Raw genomic sequence first — 23,299 nt, forward strand, 5'->3', positions numbered from 1 at the left:
ATCCAGCGTTGTGAACCCCCGTCCTCAGCCCACAAATACACTGCGGGAAACGCATTCCACTGCTCTTTCATACTGAAGCAAGCAGACATTGTCTGTTTTACACACGAGCCGCGCAGGACAGGCAAGGAAACGGGAAAATCAGGGAAAACGACGATGTACCGAAGGGACAGGCTCGTTCACCATCTCGTCGTTTCCCGTCATGCGCCCACATTATACAGCCAGGAATTGCAGACTGAGAGCAACGGCGACAGAGCGCGAACGCGACAGAGGGAGCACCCCTACAACATTAGAGGAATTCGTTTTTTGAAGTATCCGAGGACAAAAGACAGAAGCGACCACGCCGAAGCATAGAGGGCAAGCAGAGAAAATGCCACCAAAGGAGACACGAGAAGCGTTTTCAGACTCAACCCCCCCAGCCCACACAGCACGTTGGCGACCAAAAATATCAAGATTTGGTTCTGAGAGATGCCGGATAAAAGATACGACGCCCGCGAGCTTGCACGGCCTGCCATGACAGTCACAAAAAACAGAAAGCCGATATACAGCTTGTGGCCGCGGACCGCCACCAGGGTGAAGAAACCACGCGAGCACCTAGAGCCGCACCCAACCGGAAAGCGGCACATTATACATCACCACCAGGTGAAACGACCGAAACGCTGCAACAAAACAGCAGGAGGAAAGGTCGAGTTGTACGCTGAGCTGCAGCGAGACCTAACGGTTGCCTGTGTGCGAGCGTAGGCATATTCACCTTTCCTCGTCTGCCTGCCTTTCGCCCCGACGGCCTCTCTGCGCTCCCGTCGCCAGCTTCGCTACGCGCCGCCGGATCCATTGCCATTTACTTTGACGCGCCTGCCTGCGTCTCGCTGTCTCTCCCTCGTGCTGCTTTGTTCCTGTCTACACATAGATGTGCGCGGCAACGCACGGCGTGACTACCGGGAGTGCGCTTGCGACTCTGTACAAAGAGGATTTAGCATGGCAATTCACTCACCAATCACTGCGTCAGACAAGAAGAGGCCCCCAATACCGTAGAGGTTTAGCGCAGCGACGAGGAGAATCCAAGGCAGATTGATCTACAGGACAAACGCGAGAGGCACCGAAGCAGACTGTCAGTTTCCCGACAAACACGCGTCCAACATACGCATGGCTGCCGATACGCGCAGTCTCCATCACCGCCGCGAACAGCAGGCTTGTCAAGTTCGTTGCATCTAGGTAGCTCACTGCGGACTTCGGATACCCAAGCCGTTTGTTAAAAATTGAGCCGATTAACTACGGTGAATAGGGACCGCTTTTTCGGAGAGGCCGACGCTATCCCGTGAGCACACTCGACACGCGAGCGCGGCATCAAGCACGCGCGGCGAGCAGAGACCGGTGAGCAGAAGGCAAACTGAAAAAGACGAGAAAATGCTCCTCTGCGCTGGAGGCCTGCGATTGGACGGTCGACGAGGGTCGCTGCGCAAGCTCGAGAATACCAGAAAACCGAACGAACCACGAAAACAGTCAGGCTTCGAAGACACCAGGGAAGGCGAAGACTTACCAAGCGGCGCATCGGAAGCAGGTTGAAGTAGAACGCCAAAACTAGGGCCGCGAGGTAGCAGCACACCGCGCCGCTGAAAAGGGAGTAGACGCGTCAAATACACACACAGATGCACCAATATATACATAAAGGTAGATATATGGCGCCGAATGTGCAGACAAACGAGCAGCGGGAGCGCGCCAGGCTTGTACCGCGCGAGGCACTCCTACACATGAAGGAAAGGCGACGACGCAGCTTGCCACGAAAGCAGAAACGAGCCTGTCCTCAAGTACCCTGCGGCGCATACAGCAGCCCGCCAGCCTCTGGGGAGTCTCCTCTTGTCTCTGTTCGCAAGGCGAAAAAAATCCTCTGTGAGCAGCTGAACTAAACTCGAGAACTAACAACGCTGCGCGGTTCCTCTGCGCCTACAGCCGCAACACGCTTCAACGACGTTTACTGTGTGCACACATGACAGGCGTGTCGAGCTGCCTCGTCCAAGACCGGAAGAGTGTGTGCCTCTGGGGGTTTAGGGTTTAGCGGACCCGCGGTCCAGACCTACAGAAGTATCACTGCGATGAGAAGAAATCGCGACGACGAGGAGGCGTTGCTCGGAGTGCTTCGCTCTCCCTCGACTGGCTCTTTCGCGTCAGTCGCGCTGCAGGCAACAACACATCGAGAGACACGTTGTCAGTCCTGCGCCCGACGGTCTCCCCGAGCGACGCGGGTTAGGCTCAGAACACAGGCCAGAAGCACCGCCGCAGACGCCCACACAAAATTCAAGAAACTGGACCCCACACATGAAACTGAGCACCCTGAGTGAGCTTGTCTGCATCTTTTCACATACAAATATAACTTTATTCAAACTCTGTGAACTTAGTCCGTGTGCCTGGAGGTTTCTCTCTGTGTGCGTGTGTAAGCGGTTCCTGCGCGTCTCCCAACAACGATGAAGGCAACACAGCCTCTATCCACTTCACAACCATAAAGGAGCGCATATCTGAGAAGTACGGATTCATGTGCTCGTTCCGTCGGTATCGCACTGGGGCATGCGTATGCCGCATCCACACGGCACACACGCACATACACGTGTACACACGCATACATATATATATGGACTCAACTATGACCTGCCAGTTTGTTCCCTGGAAGCAACGCAACACTATTCCGTACGACGAGCCCTGGGAAAACGAAACAAGAATGCATGCACCCTCTTCACCTCGGTGCAGACGAAGACGTCGCGTCAAACACGAGAGTCCCAACGCCCGCGCCGAGCATGTACAGGGCAAAAAAGCCTGGACGAAAAAGAAAAAAGGCGAGAAAACAAAAAAAGAACGTGACAAAGAGGGGGACGCGAAGATCACGATGCCGGCTTTGGCAAACGATGGGCGATGAACGGAAAACCGTGCACAAGACGTTTCTGAGCCCAGAGCCGGGAGGAGAAAAACCCCGAAAACTCCCACGGCTGGCGCGAGGTGCAAAAGACGGCGTGCGAGCTCCTTCAGAATAGAAGATACAGCACGAGAGTTGACTCAACCGCCCTGCCTGAGAAGGAACTACAGATGACGGTGATGACAGAAGCAGAAAGACGATGACGAAATGATATGAGAAAAAAATGCAGGAACATCCGAGTTTGCGGTGTTCACTAGGAGACTCAGGCCGTGGAGAGTGGGGCGACTCACCTATGCAGCCCAGAATTCCTTCCCTGTTTGCGGTGAACAAATCTGAAAAAAAGCACGAATGCCCGCGCGCACTGATGAAGCAAACACGACACCCCGAATGGATGGAGACGCACACACGGACACCAGGAGTAGCCTTCTTTTTGTCGCGATTAATCTGCAACGTGCCAGAGAGAAAAACGCATAGGACAAGCCGACACCCGCGGCGAAGACCACGAACACGCCTGTTGACAGTCGTCCCTTGCGAGCGCGCAAAGTCTTCAGAAGAAACAGCGAAGCACTCGAAGAAATAAACAGCCGACCGAGGACGGAGAGCGAAGAGGAGATGAGATCGCCCAGGAAGGAATGGAGAGACAGCGAGCGACGCGGCTAGACGAGGAAATGAAGAAGACCTGAGGGAGCAGCGCCAGAGAGGGACGCGGGCGCGCAAAGAAACCGCGAAAGAAACTGGAGGTTCGCAACACGCGCGGGGTGACCAGAGTGGAGTCGCAGACACGCTGCAGCCCAACCCGCGCCCTAGCCACATAGAATCTGACAGCACGCGCCACCGGCAGGGAGGCAAGCGCCGAGGCGAGAAGAGAACCGCGGGGAGAGAAGGCACATACGGCGGATAGAGTAACCTGGCGCGAGATGAAAAAGAGCAACACGACGACTCACAGACGAAACGCGCGAACAGGAAGAAGCAAAAGGCAAACGACCAGACTAGCGAAACGCTAGCGCGGAGGACCAGCGGCCTACTGTCTCTGCTCGCCGAAAGCACCCAAGTCTCCGCGTCTGTCGCCGTCAGAAGAAGCTGGTAAACTGAAAAAGCATCGAGACACAAGAGACGCAGATCCCCCGTGAGCCACCTAGGCTCCTCGTCCTGCGCACTCGTGAGAAACGAAGGAGAACAAAGCGGCCTACCTGCAGCGAGGCCGATGCCCAGCGGTGCACAGAGGACGGGGTTCACCGGCAGGTCGGAGAGGAGCAGCTCGGCAGCTGAACAGAAAAGGCAGGCGGACAATCAGCCACGAGTTCGTTCCACGACAGCTACTCGGAACCGCGACTTCCACGAAAGGCGCGCGCAGTCCGTCTGCAAGAAGGCCGCTCAACGTCCGAAGCAAAATCGAGGCCTGCGCAACAGAGAGAGGAACTCACCAAGATACAGGACCATCAGCGTCACGTAGAAGTTCCAGTGTTTACCGTACTCCGTCACCGGCGTCTGCAAATCGAAAAAAAAAAACTGAACGCCGAGTGTGTGCGCGGCTCTCAGGCGAAGCGTCTGACGGCGCCGAAGAGACCCTAACGTGTGCACGTCGTAAAGAAACAGTTGCGGTTCTGGCTCAAACACTGCTTCCGCAGCTTCGAGGATCCAGCCGACGGACAGAAGGAGGCACTATGTGCATGCGCCATCCACGTTTGAACACATGCGCAGTTCTACATGAATATGCATTCATGCATCGCGCGCTTTCCCTAGAGTACAGCTTATTCAGGCTATGAGGGCAACTAGAGATTCGCTCTGATTCTGAGTCGCCTTTCCAATCCGCAGCTCACGTAGTAGTTGAGGAACGAAAGAATCGCGAAGCGCCCGACGCCCACGATGGCAAGGAGCCCGCTCCTCCGGACCGCTCGCCCGGCTTTGCCTAGGTACCCTCGAGAAGCTTTCTCTTCGCTTCCCAAAGCCTTGAAGCTCTTATTTTTCTCTCTCGAGGCGGTTTCATCACGAGGCCTTCCATCTCGTTCGCAGCTCTCTGCGTGCAATGCGGTGTCGGGCGGCGTAGCGGCTCGTTCCTTCTCGATTTCGCGCGTCTCGGCATCTTTGCACATCAACTCGCGTGGCTCGCCTTCATCGCGTCTCTCTGCGCCGCTTCGCAGCTTGCAGTCCGCTTCCGCGCCTCTGGGAGATGCGGAGTGCAACGGAGGCGATGGAGAGCCTCTGCGTCTCCGCAGGGACACGTGCACTGAAAAGACGTTCAGCCGCACACAGGTCATTTCAGACGCATCTCGACTCGACGACCCTAGCTAGCATCTGAGCTGACAGACTTGCTCTCCTGTCGCGTACGCTGCAGAGCTCTCAGCCGCGTGAGTCGCGACACGAAAAACGACCTCTCGAGAGCTAAAAAGCGAACAAAGGAAACTCGTCGGATTTTCTAAACCCACGGACGTGCGAGCCTCCAGAAAAGAAACTACGACGTCGTTTTGGTTCCTGTGATCCACCATTTTCCTCTTCCCGACTTGGGTTCGCCTCGCCGCCGAATCCACTCTCCGCGTCCTTCTGTCCCTCTCTCAGAGCCGCAATCCAACTACAACTGCCTTCGTCTTTCTTTCTCTGCTTCATCCTTGCCCGCGGACCCGGATCTCCGCCATCCCATTCGATTCATCGTCTTTTTCCTCCCTCCCTCTCTCCCTGCAGCCCGCGCCTTCTCACTGAGGCCAATGGAGCAGACGAGAAAGATCCGCCGAGACACCGCGAAGGAGTTCCTCTACCTGAAGCTCGTTTCACGCTCTAAAGCAGGGTGATGACAATCGCCTACCTCGCGCTTGCGGAGACACAAGGCCGCCACCAAAGACAAAGCACCCGACGCCGAGATCCATCTGCGAACCGAATGCATGCAGCCAGACACATGCACATCCGCGCTGATACCTGCAGACCCATCCCCTTCACCCGTGGCTGCCTCAGCGATATCTGCGCTATCCGCTTGGCCTCCTTCCCTCCGTTTGACAAAGCCTCAGTTCCGCGCAGGACCAGATATATGCATGCATGTATGTAATGTACTGTGTGTATATGTATATGTATATATGTATATAGGTATATATATGCATACGAGGGTACACACTAGGAAATGCTCTACGTAGGGTTTAACGTATCCCGAGATAAAACCAGATACCATACAGCGAGAGACACGGCGTTGCCGCCAGTCGTGCGTACGGAAAAGAGACATAAACGCGGAGATGCAGATACGTTCTCAGCGAGAAGGCAGTCCGGCACAAAGCCACTCAAGACTTACCAGAGAGACGCCATAGGTTGACGTTTTGGCGAGGCTTCTGGGAAAGATGAAGAAGTCGACGCCGAAGATCGCTGAAAAAGGGGGATATTTCACCGTTTCCACTATTTCACATTCCTTCACTCAGAAACTCCGCACAGAGCGCCGCTGTCCCTTCACCTCGGCCTACAGAGTCCTCAAGCACGCGAGGAAAAACGAGTTACACCGCGACTTGCGGCGACGACAGAGGACCCCGAGATGTCCGGCCTCTGAAGAAAAACTCCTTTTTGTGCTCGAGAGCGTGAGACAGAGCACGAAGGAGAGAAGGCACGCCGGCGAACGCAGAAGCAGAGAACTGCAAGTCCGAAAGACCGGTCTCCTCGCTTCCTGCCGTACGATGAAGGCGCGGAGAGACACACGGGGCTCGCGAGCGGCGCAAGCACAGAAAGAAACGAGACACGCAGAGCTGCGAGAGCTGAGAGTGGAATCCGAGAGGCAGATGTGCGCTTCTGTTTGCCGTTCTCACTGCTGCCTTGACGCGATTCTGCCTGTCTGTAGAGCTTCATCGTTTCCGTCCCCTCTGCATTCCTTTCGCCCCTTGCCCTTTAGTGCCGGGGGGCCTCCTGCTGTCTTCTGAATTTTTTTCAGCATTTTTTCCTGTTTCTGCCTGCGCCTGGAGTGCAAAGACCTACCGATGCACGTGGCAATCATCAAAATGCCGCGATACTCCTCCAAGGCCAAAACGCGCCTGCGAAGGAAAATCCGGCGAAAAAAATGTGCTTTGGAGAAACCGTACACATGCACACGCCGGCGAGGAAACGAGACGCCGGATGCTGGCGTCAGAAAAACATTCAAAAAGAACTGCCAGTCCCAAGGAGAGTCAACGGCATCCTCTGGAGGCGAGCGGTCCGCGGCGACAAAGAATCTGAAGCCGCGAGCGACGGAGAAGGATGAGAAGGACAACGAAAGAAAACCCAAAACGCTTGACGCCTCGGAACTAGAAAGAGAGCGCGCATGCCCTGAGAGCCTACCCACGCTCGTCGGTGGCGAAGACTGCCTGGTGCACCGCGCCAGTCTCGCTTCGCTTGAAGGGCGAACGATGAGGGAATTCGAGAACCCTGAGGCAAAAGAGAAGCACAAGGCATGCAGCTGGAGGAGTAGGTGAAGCCGACCGGCTGAGCGAGGGAGACCCTGGTTGCCAGAAGAGGGGGAAGGAGAGGGGGAGTGGGGGGAGGGAAACACGGAAAGAAAAGAGATCTGATGCAGCATCTGAACACGAAGCGAAAAAAATCTCGTGAAACAGACACACGCGCTGGCGACAACGCGCGGTCTCTGGTCTTCGGTCTTCGCCCTGAGTTCAGAGAAGAAAGTCTCTGTAGAATGAATCACGCAGAACTCTCTCTTTACGACACTGCCCCCCTCGCGCAGAGTCTGCTGCGCGCTGCGCTGCCGCGTGCCGGTCTCCTGGGCAACGGAAAGAAAGGCGGCGCATCGTGACGAGGAAGCGAGGCCAGAGGCGCACGCCGCGCGCAGGCGGATGCAGGCTTGGATTGACTTCTCTTTACCAAGCGCCAACAGCCCACGCAGCGGTGAGAGAGCCGACGACGAGGGAGGCGGGCACGAGCGAGGCGGGGAGGCAGACGCCCGCGAGGACCGGCAGGACGAGGAGCGCGAAGTCGAAGACGAATTTTGGCAGAATCGCGAGAAGCGCAAGGAGGAAGCGGCAGCGCGGCTCACAGGACGCGCGAGGCGCCTCCTCTCCCGCCTGCGCGTGGGCGCTGGCGACAGCATACTTGCTTTCGCGCTGCCTCGCCGCGGACGCTCCATCGCCGACTGAGGAGAGAAACGAAGGCCCACAGGGCGCGCCTTCCGCAGAGGGGGAACGGGAAAGCCCGCGAAGAAGCCTACCCGCCGCGAGCAAGAAGACGCGGAGCGAGTTATACATCAACACACTCAGCTGCACGCAGCGGAGAAGGAACGCGGCAAACGAGCAAGACTACGCACCACTCCAAACGCCAACGAGGGAGCCGTGAAAACCCGGAGGCGACGACAACGGCCAAAAAGCAAACTGAAAAAGACGCGAGAGGGCGAAAAGAAATCAGAGAGACGGGGTAACACAGACACGGCACAGAAACGGCGGGAAAGCGCCGAATAAGCTCAGGCAGGTGTCAAGGTGGAAGCGAAAGGGCACAGGCCGCGAGACGCGAGAAAAAGGCAGGACACGGAGAGAGCGAAAGACAGAATGAAAACAGACAAACCTGCATACATACATTTCGCTTCCCCTATACATGTGCGCACGAGTGCACACATACACGGAATACGCGCAGACATCTGCCGACCGCCTACGCCTTATACCTCTGCACCCCAACAGACTGCCCTGTCTATTCCTTGGAGATGCAGCGCTACACACCTCAACACGCTACCCACGAATCCATACAAGTTGAGACGGATAGACAGCGCCGATGCGTCACCGCCCTGTCGCCAGTTTTCCTCTTCCCGTCGCCGCGGCTCTCTCGCAGGGCTCGCGGGTCGACTCTTTGTGCTCACCCAGAGGAGCGTGACGCAGAGGAAGACTTCGAGGAAGGGCGGGAAGCGGTCGTTCGCGTACGCGACCTCCTTCAGGGCGCTATAGAGCGCGCCGCCCGCGCGCGAGTCATCGCAAAGCCAGCTCGAGAGGGCGCCTCTCGCGCTGCCGAGTTCATCTTCTCCGGTCTCTGCGGCCTGCAGCGGCGTCCCCCCCGGCGCGGCGAAGCGCGCCAGCGCCTCTCTCGCCCGCTCAGGGAGGTGAAACTCCCACCGCGCGTCGGCGTCTGCCGCCTCCGCAGGCGACTCGCGCCCTGGCGCTTCAGGCGAGGGCGGGCTGCCGTGGAACCCGTCGTTTTTGGCGCCTTGCGAGCCACCTGCCCCCGCGCTGCGCCCTGCAGTTACCGCAGGGCACGTAGTCCACCATGCGCGTCCTGCGGCGAGGAACCAAGGGCTCCAGAGCCGCGAGGCGGTCGCGAGGAGGCGCGGGGGAAGGAAGGCAGTCGTAGACCAAAAGGTCGGCGAAGGAGGCGGCGCAGCCGCGCTGGGCGAGGCCGCAGGGTCGTTAACGGAGAAGGCGAGAAGCGCCGGATGCAGCAGGACGACTGACGCGGGCAGCGACGACGAAGGTGACGGCGACACGCGGGCCTGCGGCAGAAGCGGCAGCCGAACGAGGAGGAGAAGCGCCGCGGCGGCGAAGAGAGACAAGAGGAGAAGAAGGCGCGGGAGCACTCGACCCGACACAGAGGGGAGGGCGCAGGCGAAGAAGGAGAACGACGCGGGGAAAGGAGGCTTGGCGCGGGGAGCAAGCTCAGCTCGCGAAGAAGACGCGAAGGACGCCCTCATCCTCTCGATCTGAAGGGACCGCGCGCCACGGGAGGAGAAGGAGACGAGAAAACTCACGGGAAGCGCACACACAAGGAGACAGAGGATAGCGAAGATAGTGTCCCAGCTGCAGACGACGAGAAGAAGCCCATGCAGACGAGATGGGAGGAAAAAAACCGCAGCGTGCAGAGAAAGCGAACAGGAAGACGCGAGAGATAAGCGTAGAGGAACCTGAAACACTGACAGCAGATCTCCGCGGCCTGAATGCCCCTGCAGGTCGCAGCCCAGGGCTGCAAGGCGTAGCGAGTCCTGCACCAAGAGAGAGACCAAAGTGGAAGTGAGCTACAACAGAAGATGGGTCGTGTAGAGCGTGCACTCAGCCTCTCTCCTCAGGCGCCAGGCCTCCTGCCGGCGAGCCGTCTCTCGGCTTCTCATCCGCGGCGTTCTCTCCACGCACGCTACGCGTTCCTGAGGCAACAAGCGGGCCTTCCACAACTAGAAAGGATTCGCGATACGCAAAGAGATAGTCTCAACTTACACGCGCTGATAACCATAGTCGATCCTTGCACGGTTTGTCCTACTTGACTCCTCAGTGTGAGCAGAACGTAATTCACCGGGACTGAAGTCGGCGCGGCGCAGGCTGCAGGAGGAAACGCGTTTCGTAGAGAGTCGCGTTGAGTCTGCTGAAGCTCTCCTCGTAGGCCAACGGCGCCGATCTGAGAAAGATCGAAGAAATATGGGAGTGTCTTTACCCTCGAGGACGCCTTCCGCGAGGTAGAAACCCGGCAGCGCGCGACTCCGATCGCCGCCAGTGAAGGAGAGAGAGATCGAGAGGACTGAAGAAGAGAAGAAGATGCCGCGGCGGAGAGAGACAAGATTGGAGTGAGAGGCGCGAGAGCCGAAGCAGATCTGACCTTCGGTCTCTATATTGTGTCTTCTCTTTCTTCTGCTAGCTCGCGGGAGACGCGCCGGCAAATCGCTCGCTGCATGACGCGAGGAGGGACCGCATGCAACAAACGAACTGCATCTGCCTTCACTTTGGCTTTCTCGTTTGCCCGTCTCTCGGCTCCTCAACCCGCCCTTCTCGATTTTTTTTCGATTGGGCGCCGCAGAGTGAAGAAGGCGAGAAAAGCACGCAGGCCCTCGCTCCGCTGTCTCTCTTGTCTCCGCGCCCACCAGTCGCCAGGGGCGAGCCACAGAAAGGAGAAAGAAGAGGCAACTCCCCTTCCTCAGCCTGCCCGCAGGCACAACGACGCGGAAGCGCCGCTTACCGATCGGTCTTCCTCTCGTAGATTCTGTTCTCTCAACGCTCCCTCGGAAGGGAGGACGAAAGCAGGAAAAGGGTTCAGCTGCTTCGCGCGGCGGTCACTCCTGCCGATGCTGTTCCTTTTCTTCACTTCTTCGTAAGGCTTCCCCCGGCTCTCTGCTCTTCGTCGCCGACCCGGGGGCCTCGCCAGTTCCTTCCTCCTTCCAGCTGTCTTCTTCTCTCCTTCGCGACTCGCCTAGTGGGCTCGTCACAGCACACAGGCGCTACACATTTCTCGCGTTTCTTCTCTTCCCCGCTCTTCTGCGCCGCCCTCTCTTCGCTGAGGACTATGGCGAACTCCCTAGGAGGAGGACGCCTGTCTCTTCTGTTTGCAGGAAGCAGGCGCGGCAAGAGGCCCTTCCTTCACAAGAGGGAGACGCCGCGAGCGCCTGCGCCGCACGCGGCGCCTCCGCGCCCTTCACCTCCACACGTCTCTCAGGTCTCCGCGCCTCCCCCAGAAACTGCGTGTGCTGCGGCGTGCCTGCAGTCGTCGGCGTTCCGCTCCTGTCGCTCAGCTTTCCTTCGTTCTCTCTCCTCTGCTTCTCGTCTGCATGCGTGGCATGCGCGCGAGTCTCCGTCTTCGTTTTCTCCGTCTCCCGGTCTCCGCGGCGTTCGCTTTCTGTCCTCAAAGGCTTCAGAGCCCTTCCGCGAGCTTCTGTCTCGCCTGGAGGAAGAAGGCAGCCGCGAGAAGCTCAGCGAGACTGCGGTCGGTTCGCAGCAGGCCGCCGCTGCCTTCGGCGGACCGCCTCAAAGCCGCTCACAGCCGGCTGCTCCAAGCGTCTCGTCTGCAGCCTCTGTGAGCGCGGCGCCGCCCTTTTCGACGCAGAAGGAGCTGCTTAGAAAGGTAGCGTTTTTTGAGATGTAGACGCTCTACTGTGTTTCACAGCACGTTTGACTGACGCTAAGCGGCTAATATACAGGCATCCAAGATCTATTCATCTCTCGCAGGTTCGGTCGTATGCCCCGCTTCGCCACATAAATGAATCGTTTCTGCTAGTTCGAGGTCCGCTGACGCTGTAGGGAGCGGAAGGCGTCAAAGATGCGACTAACAGAGACATCTCTAGATCGGAGTCTGCACACGCCTAGGCGCATCTGGATTGATCGTGAGGAGAAACGAATCGACTGTCGGGAGAGATGAGGGAGCGGGAGCAGCGTGGACAGAAGTGGGAGAGGCGACGCGCGAAAGAAAGGAAGATATGGGACTCAGAGAGCCGCCGCACGACACTGATGATACAGAGAAGACACCACAAAAATCACGGGAGAGGCGATGCCAACGCATGCAGGATCGATGAAGTTTTTTTGCGAAAACCCACTATGTTGTCATGTGTCGATTGCCCGTCCTGCTTCAGCTTCTTCTCTCGTTTTCGGCGTACTACGACCGCCACTTCTTCTACCCGGGGTCTCCGTCCTCTGCGTCTCGTCATCCATCTGCTTCGTCTCCCTCCCCTCCCTCTCTTTCTTCTTCCTTTTCTCCTGCTTCGTATGCTTCCTTCGCTGTCCAGGCGTGCGCGTCGGTGTCTGTTGCTCTAGCGCTGTTTGCGTTCCATCTGCCTCTTTTTCTCTGGAGTGTCTGGCTCTTTGAGCGTCGCCCTGCGTCGGCAAACACCGAGGAGGAGGCGCGAGAGGCCGCGCACGCCTTTGTGCGCTTCAGGCTCTTTTTCGCAACAGCCGCGAATCAGGTCTCCTTCTTCACTCTCATCCCGTCTCTCTCGGGAGACCAAGAGCCCCTCTCTCACACGACTGCCGCTGCCTCGTCGCCGCCTGCGCAGTCCCCCCCCTCGGTGTCGCCTCTCTCGCTCTGCGCGGACGTCTGGCGCTTGCTGGCGCCGTCGCTCTTCCCGACAGACGTCTCGCTGGCGGCGTCGGTTCTCAAAGCCTCCTGCCTCGGGCTCTCAGCGGCCGTGCTCCAGCGGACTTACGGCGGCGCGAGGACGGTCGCGGGCCTGCTGGGCGCCTCCCTCGGCTCGTCGCTCTTCTCTCTTCTCGCCTACCAAAAACTAGGCATCTCCTCACTCCACGTGTCGGGAACCGACGGCGCCTTGTTTTTCACTTCCGCGATGCTGCTGGCGGCGCCCGGGCTGCGGCCGCAGGACGGCGCCGGGGCGAAGGCGGGGGGCGCGATGCGAGGCGCGAGCCGAAAGAGGGTGGTGAGCGTCCTGCCCAGAGTCCCCATTGCGGCAACCGCACTCGCCGTTCCCGTCTTCTTCGAGCTCGCACTGCGGGCGCCGGAGGCCCTCGAGAGTCTGCTGGCGGCTGACGTGTCTCCCGCACGGCGGGGACGCGACGCGGCTGGCGGCGCAGAGCCCTACCGCGCGCAGCAGACCCAGCGCAGAGAAGGGACAGCAGCCGCAGGAGAAGCAGGCGCTGAGGCAGGACGCGAGGAGCGAGGCCAAGGCGGACGGCAGAGTCTGTCGCTCGCTGGCGAGACGCACACGCAGACACAGCGAGGAGCAGAAGGCGGAGCTGCTTCGGCGAGCGCGCGAGAGGCAGCGACCGACCCGCTGCAGACGTTGAGGGTCGCGTCGCGTGGAGATCACAGCCATGGCGAGGTCGGCTTCTCTCCCTCTTCTGCGGAGTCTCCTTCTTCATTCGAGCGCGCTTCGCAGCTGCGAGACGCCGGAAGCGTGCAGGAACGCGTCCTGTTTGAAGCGGCGCTGGCTGCGGGCGCTGCAGCCGCGTTGGAGCGACAGCGCGAGCGAGGAGAGATGGTCTCGAGAGAGCTGCAGAGAGCGCGGCTGGGGGCGGAGGTAAGCACCAACTGCGGGCGCGACGGGGCGACAGCCGATAGGGGGCCTCTGTGCGGACGGAGACGAGCGGAATCGACTCCACTGGGCAACGAGACAAAGGCGACAGAGCGGGCGAGGAAGGTCGGGCGTGAGCCGGCCGCAGGGCCCCTGCGCCGATGGAACCTCCGCCGGTGGAACAAAGGGGGTGGCAGGTAGGAAGGGAATCACATACTCACTGTGCGCCATACAGACGACTTCTGTCGTCATTGTCACCGTCTTTCTCTGCTTGTTTCTGTTGCAGGAGGCAGCAGAGGAGTGGGAGCGACGCTGGGCTGCGCTGGAAATCCGCGACATGCGCGTCGTCGGCGATCTCTTCGTCTTCGTGTTGACGCTTGTCGGCGCGAGACTCTTTCGGCGCGCCCCGTAGTCTCTCGCGAAGTCCTCCCTCCTGAGGACACTAAAGGGCCTTAACTCTCCTTAACTCTCTTCTTGCGTGAAGCGGCGCTTACCTCACTCTCTCGACAAGAAAGCAGCGAAGACCTGCAAAAGTTTCTTCCGCCTTGCCAACACGTGCTTTCGGTCGTGCTTTTCGAGTCAGTTGACTCGTCTATTCTGTTTTCTGTTCTTCTCGTCACACGCTTTCCAAGCATGAGGGTGTTTCGTGTTTTCAGAACGCTGTCGGCTCCGCTGCTGCATGCCGTCTTAGCTTTCCCTGACCGTTGTTTTATGCGTTTTCAGCAGTTGCTCTTCTCCTCGAACCGATCTGCGAAGCAGGTCCTCCGGCTCTCTCTGCAGTCCGGATCTCCTATTTCTGAGAGCAGTTAGGTTCTGTATTCGTTACTCAAAGTAGCTGCTCTGATGTGGGAGTGGTCGGGGTGGGACCCCCAGTTTTCACGTCGCCAGACCCGTGGTGGCGTACCGTCGCCTACTTTGGGCTGCTGAGGCGCACCCACGTTTGAGCTTTCGCGACTCAGGGTGCGGGCTGACTCATGAAAACAATCTGAACGCAGCCGAAAAGTCCGGCAGACGTTCGTCACAGCTCGCGCAAGCCCGGCGTCGGTTCCGAAGCTCGCTACGCGTGTCTCCTGTACAGGCATTTAGATATTTATAAGGCAGAGGCAAGCTCACTACCGAAACAGGCGGCAGGACCTGCCCTATCTCAAAGTTTGCCTGGACACTCTGTAGTCACGCGCACGATCAAACTCAGCGTGCCGGTTTACCCTTTTCTCTGTAGCCCGCACCGTCCCGCTAACAGAAACGAGCGGAAGACTTTGCACTCTGAGCAGTTCGTAGGTGAGGAGCCGCGGTACACACACAGCCGTGAATCCGTTGCAAAAGATAGGCGTATCTCAAGCATCGGGCTACCGCATTACAATCACGACGCCCAGTCTCAGCATTGTGTTTCCTCAGCTCGACATCGCAGCGGAAGAGAGTTTCTTCATGGAAGCAACCCCACATTTAACACCGCGCCTCTCACAAAACAATATACCATCGCAGTTGCCTCTCAGCACCGAGCCATGAGTCTGCGTGATGAAGAGAACTCGCGATGTGCATCCCGATAGCGCTCTGTCAGCTCTGTCCGAAGCGTCCCCATGCATGATCAGTGTCTCGCAAGGCAGAAAGTGTGCATGTGTGCCTTGGACACGCAGTGGCCTTCGTCTCGACTCAGGCCAGTACGTGCGCTGTGCATGTGTTGGTAGCTGTACCATCATGTGCCCTCGTGGCAAGTTCCGTTTCCGGCTTGGCTTCCAGGGGGAGGGGTGGGCACGCTGCGTTTCCGGAGTGGCTCGGAGTCATCATCAGCCGGGGAATATGCGGCGCCAGGAGGGCCCGACCGTTTGTGTACATGGTGCGGTTTCCGAGACGGGCGCGTCGTGCCCATCGCCCGCAGGAGGACGGAGACTAACCGGTCGGAGGCCAGGCATCGGAAACACTACAGCCACAGGGTTGTTTAGGGTTCAGTGTTTAGCACAGGGTGTGTGGGCAAGCGTGGAACCGTTTCCCCAAGCTCGGACAACAGAACGAGTCAGTGTCAGTGGGACCCGCAGGCTACACCCGGGGTACGCTCGAGATGGCTGAGTGCGCCTTCTTCAGAAAGTCAGTGCAGGAATTCGAGGAGATCTGACGGCGCTACACGCCAGACTTCGACCGCGGAGATTGCAGCGCCGTCAATTAGCCTGCGAGTCGAAGGCTAATTGACGGCGGCGGCGGACGTGCCTCGCGTCAGGTGCCGGGCAGCAGCTCAGTGACCTGGCTACCCTGCGCAAAGGCTGAGTCCGCTTTAGTCCGCTCTCTCCTCTCTGGGGGACACAGGCGGGATGAGAACCTGCCGGCGTTTTCTGCTTATTCCTCGCAAAATCGCGTCGAAAGGCTGAGGAAATGGTTAAGGGCAGGTGTTGGCGCAGCAGAGCTGACAGCCTGCAAACTCGCCACGGCGCGGCTCCCCCACTGGGCGCAGACAACGTCGTCTTGTCGCGCGTCACACGGGTGGAGGAGGACCGCGGCGCATCGTCGATTCGTCCGCTCGGCGCGGGTCTGTGCCAGTTCTTGTGTGGTATCCGCTGCCCTCACTCCTACCACCCCTCCGCGTTCTACGCGTTCCGCCGTATACGGATTTCCGCGCCCTTCGACTTGCCGCATTTCTGTCATGGGCGCTTTGAGGGACCGTGTGTTTCTCTAGTCCTCCGGCTACGACTCCTGAGCAAGAAAGCTCCACGAGGCTGGCAGCGCGCAGATTCGCAGTAGAAACGCGTGAGTGCGACGGCGACGGGTCGGCGGCTCGTTCCACCTCGTGCACAGCTCTGTGGCGAGGGGCGGTGAATCGACAGTTCTTTGACAAATCCGCACAGCCATTTCAAGCAAGTTCCCGTGAGTGAGTCGGACTCGCCTCTCCACCCAGCGCGCGTCGACGTCCGGCGACTTCTTCCAGCCGTCGCACTCGACTGGTCGCGCGCCAATTGAGGCCAGCGAAACCGAGAGCCGTCGCCTTAGGGAATGCGCTCGGAGCGGCACTTGGAGCTCGAGAAATCCTAGAAGAGCTCTACCTCTCGTGAACTCGAGAATTTTTCAGCCGGGGGCAGAAGTCTGCGTCGTCTCTGAAACAAGCACGCGTGGTACGTCTGGCGCGCCCTCTCGACTCCGTAAGCTAGCGAAATGGTCCTCGCCGGGTGACGTGGCTCGTTTCTCTCCACACTTTTTCCAGCGATCCCCACCCTGTTTGCTCCTTTCCCACCTCATTCGCAACCTTCCTTTCGGTCGCGTCAACCCGTCTCTCTGAAATTCTGCCTTCTTGGCGCAGGAGAACACGAACGAAGCTCGTTCAAGGGGCGCAGAGGTCTCGGCGCGTCGCGCTGTTTGCTGCGGTAGGCTGCTGCAACGGGGGAGCCCTGCCGCGTTCCTTCTCCGTTCTCTCTCTGGAATCGAATTTTGACTCTTCCAGGCGAAGCCTGCCTTTCGCGAAACACGCGAGCCCGCAACCTTTGCTGACTGTCGCCGCCGCGGACGGACCCCCTGCTTCACTCGTGTCTTCTGCTGGACGGGCTCTCGGCCTTTCACCTGCTTCAGCGCGGTCATATCCTCCGCGTCCCCTCTGGCGTTCAATTTTGTTTCACTGCGTTCCGCGTGCACGCCTCTCGCCATGGTGGCCCCGAGGTCTGCAGAGGCGGCGCGCTGCGGGCTGACGCCCGCGAAGACCTGGCAGCGGGAGCTTCCCGCGGCCGCGTCAGCGCCTGGCGACAACGATCAACTGAAAATCGGCGCAGGTCTCATGTGCAAGAGCGCGTCGCTCGATGCGTCTTCCAGCACGTCCACGTACTACTGGTCGTCTTCAGATGGGGCGTCCTCTGTAGACGAGGCGCAGAAATCCGATGCGGGCAGCTGCGAGAGCGGGGAAGAAGTCGAGGTTCCACGCCGGCAGGCGTTTCTGGATAAGCAACGCTCCTCCGGCACGTTCTCCTGCATTGCCGACACAAGACTCAGTCCCTCTGGCAAGGAGAGGAAGCTCCGGTGGGAAGATGGGTTCGAGGGCGGAGATGCGCAGATTCCGGCGGAGTCGAACACGGCCCCAGCGCCCAGCGGCAGCGTGGAGCGGCGCAGTGTCTTGCCTGCGAAATCGAGTCTCTCGTCTGCTTCCGGTCTGCCGGCCACGAGTGCCGTCCCAGGAGCAGAGACGAGTCAGGCCTCGCGCCCTTCTTCATTTTCTGCCGCCGCCGCCAAGAACGAGGGCCAAGCCCTTCTGCCGTTCGCCTCTGCAGCTCCCACTCGCGCCTCCGCAGCGATGCAGTTGAATAACAGCGGTCTTCCTGCGCCGGCGACCCGCGCGCTCGGGGGCCGCCGCGCGGTCGCGGGACACGTCTCCCCCGCGTCCTCAGTTGAGAACGGGGGCGAGCAGCGCCAGAGCTCAGGTCGCAGCCACGGGGCGAAGAATCGGGCGGTCGTTTTGGGGTTGCTGAATGATCTGCTGCAGGCGCTGCCGACGGCAAACGTGGATGAAGTCTTGGAGTCTCTCGAGCCGCTGCGTCGACTGTCGACTGGAGAAAACGCCTTCGCGCGGGAGGAGAGCCGCGTCTCTTCGCGCCTCTCGGAAGCGTCGCTCGGCAGTCGGACGTGCTCCAACAAGGCGAGTCTGCAGCGACGCGGCTCCAAGCAAGAGGCAGGCGCTGGGGTGGTTGCGCAGGGCAGGAGGGAGGGGGCGGAAAAAGGGACGGCCGCGCGCTCAGCCGCAAGGGCACAGCCGCGGAGACGCTCCGTCTCGTCGCGGGACAGCGATGTCGCAGCTGGCTCCCAGAGGAAGCAGAGCCTGAGCAACACGGCTGACCAGGAAGGGAAAACGGGTGGCCCTGTGTCGCGGCTCACCCGCAGATTTGGCAGCGTGGCGAGCCTCCCTCCGCTCGCCGTCTCTCGCCATTCACCGGGGGGCGGGGAGCTCCCGTCAGAAGCGAGGCGCGAGGGCGGACTCAGCAAGCCTCGCGTTTCGCTTTCTCCTCCGGCATTTGGAGAGCCCCTTCTGGCCCCCGCCGGCGGCCCTGGCAAGGGTGCAGAAGTTGTGGAGACGCCGCTGCCCACCTTCAGCGCCGCCCGACGGTCGTCTGTCGAATCTCAGACTGATGTCTTTGGTCGAGATTCCCTCAGAGAGTCGACTGGAGCGCACAGCGTTCGCGACGTGGCGCCGACTTTGGCCGTGTCTCAGACGCCAGAGAGCCTGAGAAGCAAGGAAGCCGAACGAGACGAGAAGGCCGGCGCACCCAGCCTAACCAGTGGTGCGTCGTCTCCAGGCAGCAGGACCTTGGAGGCCAAGTTTCTCCTCGAGCAGCGGGCGGAAGACCTCCAAGATTGGCTCGCGTGGGCGGGATCGTACGGATATGTGCCCGGCTTGTACTGCACGGCTGCAGTGCAGGGAGGCGCGATCGACGCGCCCGCGGCCTTCGCAGCCCCGGGGGCACTGTCCCGTAAATGCTTGACTGCGCCAACGGTAGGGCGCGCTGTGCGTTCGCCGTCCGTGTCGGAGACTCTCCGTGCGGAAAAGCTGCCGGAACTGAGCCGTATGCGGCCTCCGTACTCGCCCCATCTCCTTCCAGGCAGTGGCGGGCGCGGCCGCTCTGCGTCCCTGGACTCGGGTACATCTCGGACGTTCGCCCGACCCTCTCGCGGGGTCTCTCTGGAGGCGCCTAGACTGGAGAAGGAGTCCAAAGAGAGTCGTCCTGTGCAGCTGCTTCAGGCCAGAGAGAACGGCGCCTCGTGCCTCCTCTCTCGGCGCGTCGCCCCCCCGGCCCCACTGTTCACCGCTGTGGCTGAAACAGCAGACGCCTCGGCTCCGGCGTACCGCGCGGCGCTCACTGACGACTCCTACAGGAACTCGACGACACTGTCGTTTTCTCCGGAGGAGGAAGAAGATGGCGAAGACATTGACATCATCGCCTTGCCGCGGAAGCGCATGCCCATCACGCCGCAGCACTTCCTTCAGACTCCGCGACCCGCCTGGCTCAAAGGCAGCTCCCAGGCCGCGAAGGCTGCCGTCGAGCGCCGCGCAGCAACTGCCGCTGCTCGCCAAGAGGCCCTTGAAGCGGCGCGTCTCGGCGACCGAGCAGTCATGGCTTCGGCTTCAGAGAGCGTCAACTCGGCCGCAGCGCAGGAAGCTTCGGTCGACGTCGACAGAGCTCTGTCTTCGCTGCGCCAAGAAACTGACATCCCCGACACGGCTCGCAGCATGTCACTTGTCTCCGCGCCGACGTTCAACGAGCTCTTCTTCCCTCGCACCGCAGACAGCGAGACGCAGACCTGCAGTAAGTGGTTTCCCGACGCGGGGTAGGTAACCCAGGTGCCGCGCTGGAAGCGCAGAAGCGGCGTTGGATTTCGTTACCCAGACGTGTGCGCGCACAGACGCAGGCCGGCACACGGTATCAGAGAGAAGCCACTCACTGCGTCCTGTTTCTGGCCTGTGGCGCGTGCGGGGAACCTGAGAGACTTGGTCAGCGTCACCGCGCCAGTACACTCCCTGTGCGTGTCCCTTGTGGCGAACTTCGGTTTCTGGCAGCCTCCCGTCCGCTTCTTGTCTTTGCATGCCACACGCCTTGGGTGCTGCTGCGTTCGTCTCCGCAGTTTCAGACTTTTGGAAGGCTCTTCCGTCTCCGACAGACGTGGCGCACGTTTTCTCCCGAACTCGGCGCCTGCTGCGCCGTAATGTCCCCGATGTATTCGTGTGCTCCGGCCCTGAGAAGCTTTCAAACACGCGGTCTGCGTCTCTCCCCCCCGTGCCAGCTCCGCCCTCCACGGGGTCGCGCAGCTTCTCAGCCGCGTCCGCCTACTGGGCGCCGCCCACGCCTGGGCCCTATGAGATGAACGCGTTCGCGCCGGCGGCTGTGCGTCTCCCGTCGCACGGCGGCGACAGGTACGCCGCCGCCTACGCCGTCCATCCTGGAGTCGGCTACGTTATGCATCCTCTCTCTACCGTCTCCTCGGGGATGAGCTTTGTCCAGGCGCCATCGGGCCGACTCCTCTCGCGAGACTCGATTCAGATGCCGCCGGGGTACTAGCCGTCCTCCAGTAACGGGGGGGACGCAGCAGGCGGCGTTAGGGAGGAGAGCGCAAACGTGCTAGACAGGCCTTGCGCATCTGAGCGCGTACCTTTGGGAGCGGAGTGGGAGGCGAGCGGAGTTTTGTATGTCGTGGCGAGCGGGTTTGTTTGGTGCGGCCGTGCGACGAAGCCATTCGAGTCTTTCCGTTTGGATCGCAGCTGCAGGTGTGGAGAGCTTTTTTTTGTGCATGCCGCGCGATATGCCTACCGTTCAAACCCTGTAATCTTCTATTTTGCCAAGAGGTTCTCTCTTCGTCGCGTAAACGGACTCGAGGGCAAGCGAAGGGAGAGAAAGGGAGTCGCCGAGTGCTGCAGCGCTTCGCGGTTTGGTGAGCGGACGTAGACTGACCACGGACGTCGTACCGCACTGTGGTTGAAAAGGAAGGGGATTGTAACGCAGGACGTGGAAGGGATGCCAGTTGCGTGGAATGCGGCACGACATTGAGCGCTTTGGTGTTTCTCGGAGCGAAGTTCGGGTGTCGTAGACAGAGGTGGAGACGACGAATCGTCTCGCGTGTAGGCAGAGTCCTTTTGTACGCCGTATGTGAATGTGGAGGGGAAGGATATTGGTTTTCGTTCGTTGGGAGCGGGTGAACCGCACGTAGGTTTCGAGGTGTGTCTCAGACGAGAAAAGGGGTACGGAGGGAATAAAGCTTCCTGTGTCATGCATTGCACTTGCTTTGCGTCTCTTCCAGTTCTACAAGTTCGCCGTATGTGACGGGAGGAAGGGCCCTATGTGAGGCACTTCTCTCCGTGTGCGCCTCGTTTGGGAGAGCTTCACACGGGCACACATTGTTTGGGAGTGATCGCTAGAATTTGGCAAGGAACTACTGCTTGCACTGAATTCGCCTTTCGTCAGTTGTACCGTGCATGTAAACACAAGTCGTACGCGTTCGTTTCTGTTTCGCTCGTCTCTTCTAGGAGAGCAAAAAAGATATTTTTCGAGAGGTGGAAAGGCGCTGGAACGCTTCGAGGGCATCCAAAGTCGCAGAGGTCAAGAGCCCGTTGTTGCGAAGGTCGACCTGTTGAGTGAACACAAGCAAATGTGGAATAATGTCTGAAAACGTGTTTTCGCCGCAGTTTGGTTCCTTCTGGCGGCCTTGCGTGCTCGGAGAGGAGGGAATTCGTCTGTTCGCGTGGTGGCTTTCACCCTTGTATCAAGGATGAAGCGTCGCTTTCTCGCCGTCTGTGATCTGCTTCATGCTGCTGCCTCCAACAGCGTTTGATTCGTTTGCCGGTTGCAGAACGGAGGTGGCGGTTCCAGGGCGCACGACTGTACCCGAGTGCTGTCGGTTTTTCTCGAGAAGTGCGAACAACATGTGGCGCAGAAGAGGGAGCTAGAGCACGCTTGAAGCTAGCAGGAGGTTTTGCAGTTTCTTTTGTTTCTCTCGAGCATGCTGCGGGAGGGGTGGCCGCCTGTTTTTTGCCGTCCCTCGTACCCCTCATAAAAGCTTTTTTTTGGGAACCACCCTCTGTATGCAGCTCATCGATGGAGAGGGGACCTGAGTGGGTGCCCAGTGTCTCCCCTACCATATGGCGTGAACTACCGAAAAATTGAAAACTCTCACTTTGACCGTGAGGCCAGTGCAACCTCCTTTTGAGGATCGCACGGCTCCAGCAGCCAACACTCTCATGTTCGCAGAAGCGAAACACTTCGGAGCATAGAGAAGGGCCGACTGGATGCGGAGGTGCGCGCGGTCACCATACGGTGGCGCGGGAGGAAACACAGTGGGCGGTCTATACGCCTAGAGTCGTGCATCTGTATTGGAAGGCAGAAGCTTGCCATGAACCTCTAAGACGAGCACGAGAACAGATGCATCTGGAGACAGGAGTCCCAGGCAGATACTGACGCATCCCACGGTGGATAGCTACACTTGTATATCGGCGTCAGCGCGAGGGAGAACACCCAGTCAGGCTCTGAAGAAGTGACTCACTCCAGTGTTCTGAGTATTGCCAGCTTCTCGTCGGCAGAATGCATAGCGTAGCTGCTTACTTTCCTTAGCTTGTGGGACCCATCCAGGCGTAGAATGACGGCCGCCAATCGCGAGACGAACCTGTCCTGAATCCCCGTGTTCTGGAGAGATAATTCCTGGCAGGAATGGAAGAAAGCAGGAGCAACGCGCCGAGCGTGAACTGTGATCAAGGCGAGTCAGCGCGTGACGCCGAGAGACAGTGTGGAATGACCGCACGCAGCTGTGATGAGGGGTCGCCATACGGAAAAGAAAAGTGCGAATCCCTCTAAAGGGACGCTTAACGCTCACTTCAACACCTTTGAACTCCTTGATAGCTGCAAGAAGAGACGTTTCTCCCTCCAGGTTTTCGCCAATCGCGTTATCATCCAAGCTGAAGCGTGTTACGGCAACAGGACACTGCGCCCTAAGGCGCTCCACCTGTTGCCTGAACAGTAGCAATCACAGTTGCGGCAAAGCAGAAGTACCCGATTATTCTGACACCAGTCGAGTTGAGGCTTTGCGCCAAGATACGATGCAAAACAAGGTGCTCGTTCTGAAACGTTGCATCTCCTGCTTCCCCTTATCTTTCTGTCTTGGCTGCGATCCCTGTCTTCTAATTCCATTCCACATGGAAGTAGCAAAAAAAGCCCAGCCCGACCGCCAGGAAGCAGAAGGTGGGAGGACGATATGCATTTCTCTGTTTGTTCCTTACGTGATCTCAGAGAGCAAGGCTGGCGTTAAATCTG

The 23,299-nt window shown here is 59.3% G+C and overlaps 3 protein-coding genes across 3 annotated transcripts; 2 read left to right on the plus strand and 1 right to left on the minus strand.

Moving 5' to 3' along the window:
- Window positions 1-278: 278 nt before the first annotated feature.
- On the minus strand, window positions 279-9,518 carry BESB_035240 (putative GPI-anchored wall transfer protein GWT1; the record flags this gene model as incomplete). Its single annotated transcript, XM_029362110.1, has 16 exons — window positions 279-505; window positions 989-1,070; window positions 1,535-1,607; window positions 2,073-2,168; window positions 2,727-2,802; window positions 3,190-3,231; window positions 3,925-3,987; window positions 4,090-4,164; window positions 4,324-4,387; window positions 4,720-5,126; window positions 5,700-5,760; window positions 6,174-6,244; window positions 6,842-6,897; window positions 7,181-7,267; window positions 7,715-8,106; window positions 8,697-9,518. The coding sequence occupies 16 exons, from the start codon at window positions 9,516-9,518 to the stop codon at window positions 279-281; spliced, it is 2,694 nt and encodes an 897-aa protein (XP_029221075.1).
- Window positions 9,519-11,092: 1,574 nt separating this feature from the next.
- On the plus strand, window positions 11,093-13,956 carry BESB_035250 (uncharacterized protein; the record flags this gene model as incomplete). The annotated part of the gene is made up of 3 exons (XM_029362111.1): window positions 11,093-11,647; window positions 12,153-13,550; window positions 13,831-13,956. The coding sequence occupies 3 exons, from the start codon at window positions 11,093-11,095 to the stop codon at window positions 13,954-13,956; spliced, it is 2,079 nt and encodes a 692-aa protein (XP_029221076.1).
- A 3,210-nt stretch (window positions 13,957-17,166) lies between these two features.
- Window positions 17,167-20,560, plus strand: BESB_035260 (uncharacterized protein; the record flags this gene model as incomplete). The annotated part of the gene is made up of 2 exons (XM_029362112.1): window positions 17,167-19,810; window positions 20,127-20,560. 2 exons carry the CDS (start codon window positions 17,167-17,169, stop codon window positions 20,558-20,560), a joined length of 3,078 nt encoding a protein of 1,025 aa, XP_029221077.1.
- Between the last annotated feature and the right edge of the window lie 2,739 nt (window positions 20,561-23,299).

The sequence above is a fragment of the Besnoitia besnoiti genome, chromosome II, assembly GCF_002563875.1.
Source record: "Besnoitia besnoiti strain Bb-Ger1 chromosome II, whole genome shotgun sequence".
NCBI lineage: Eukaryota > Apicomplexa > Conoidasida > Eucoccidiorida > Sarcocystidae > Besnoitia > Besnoitia besnoiti.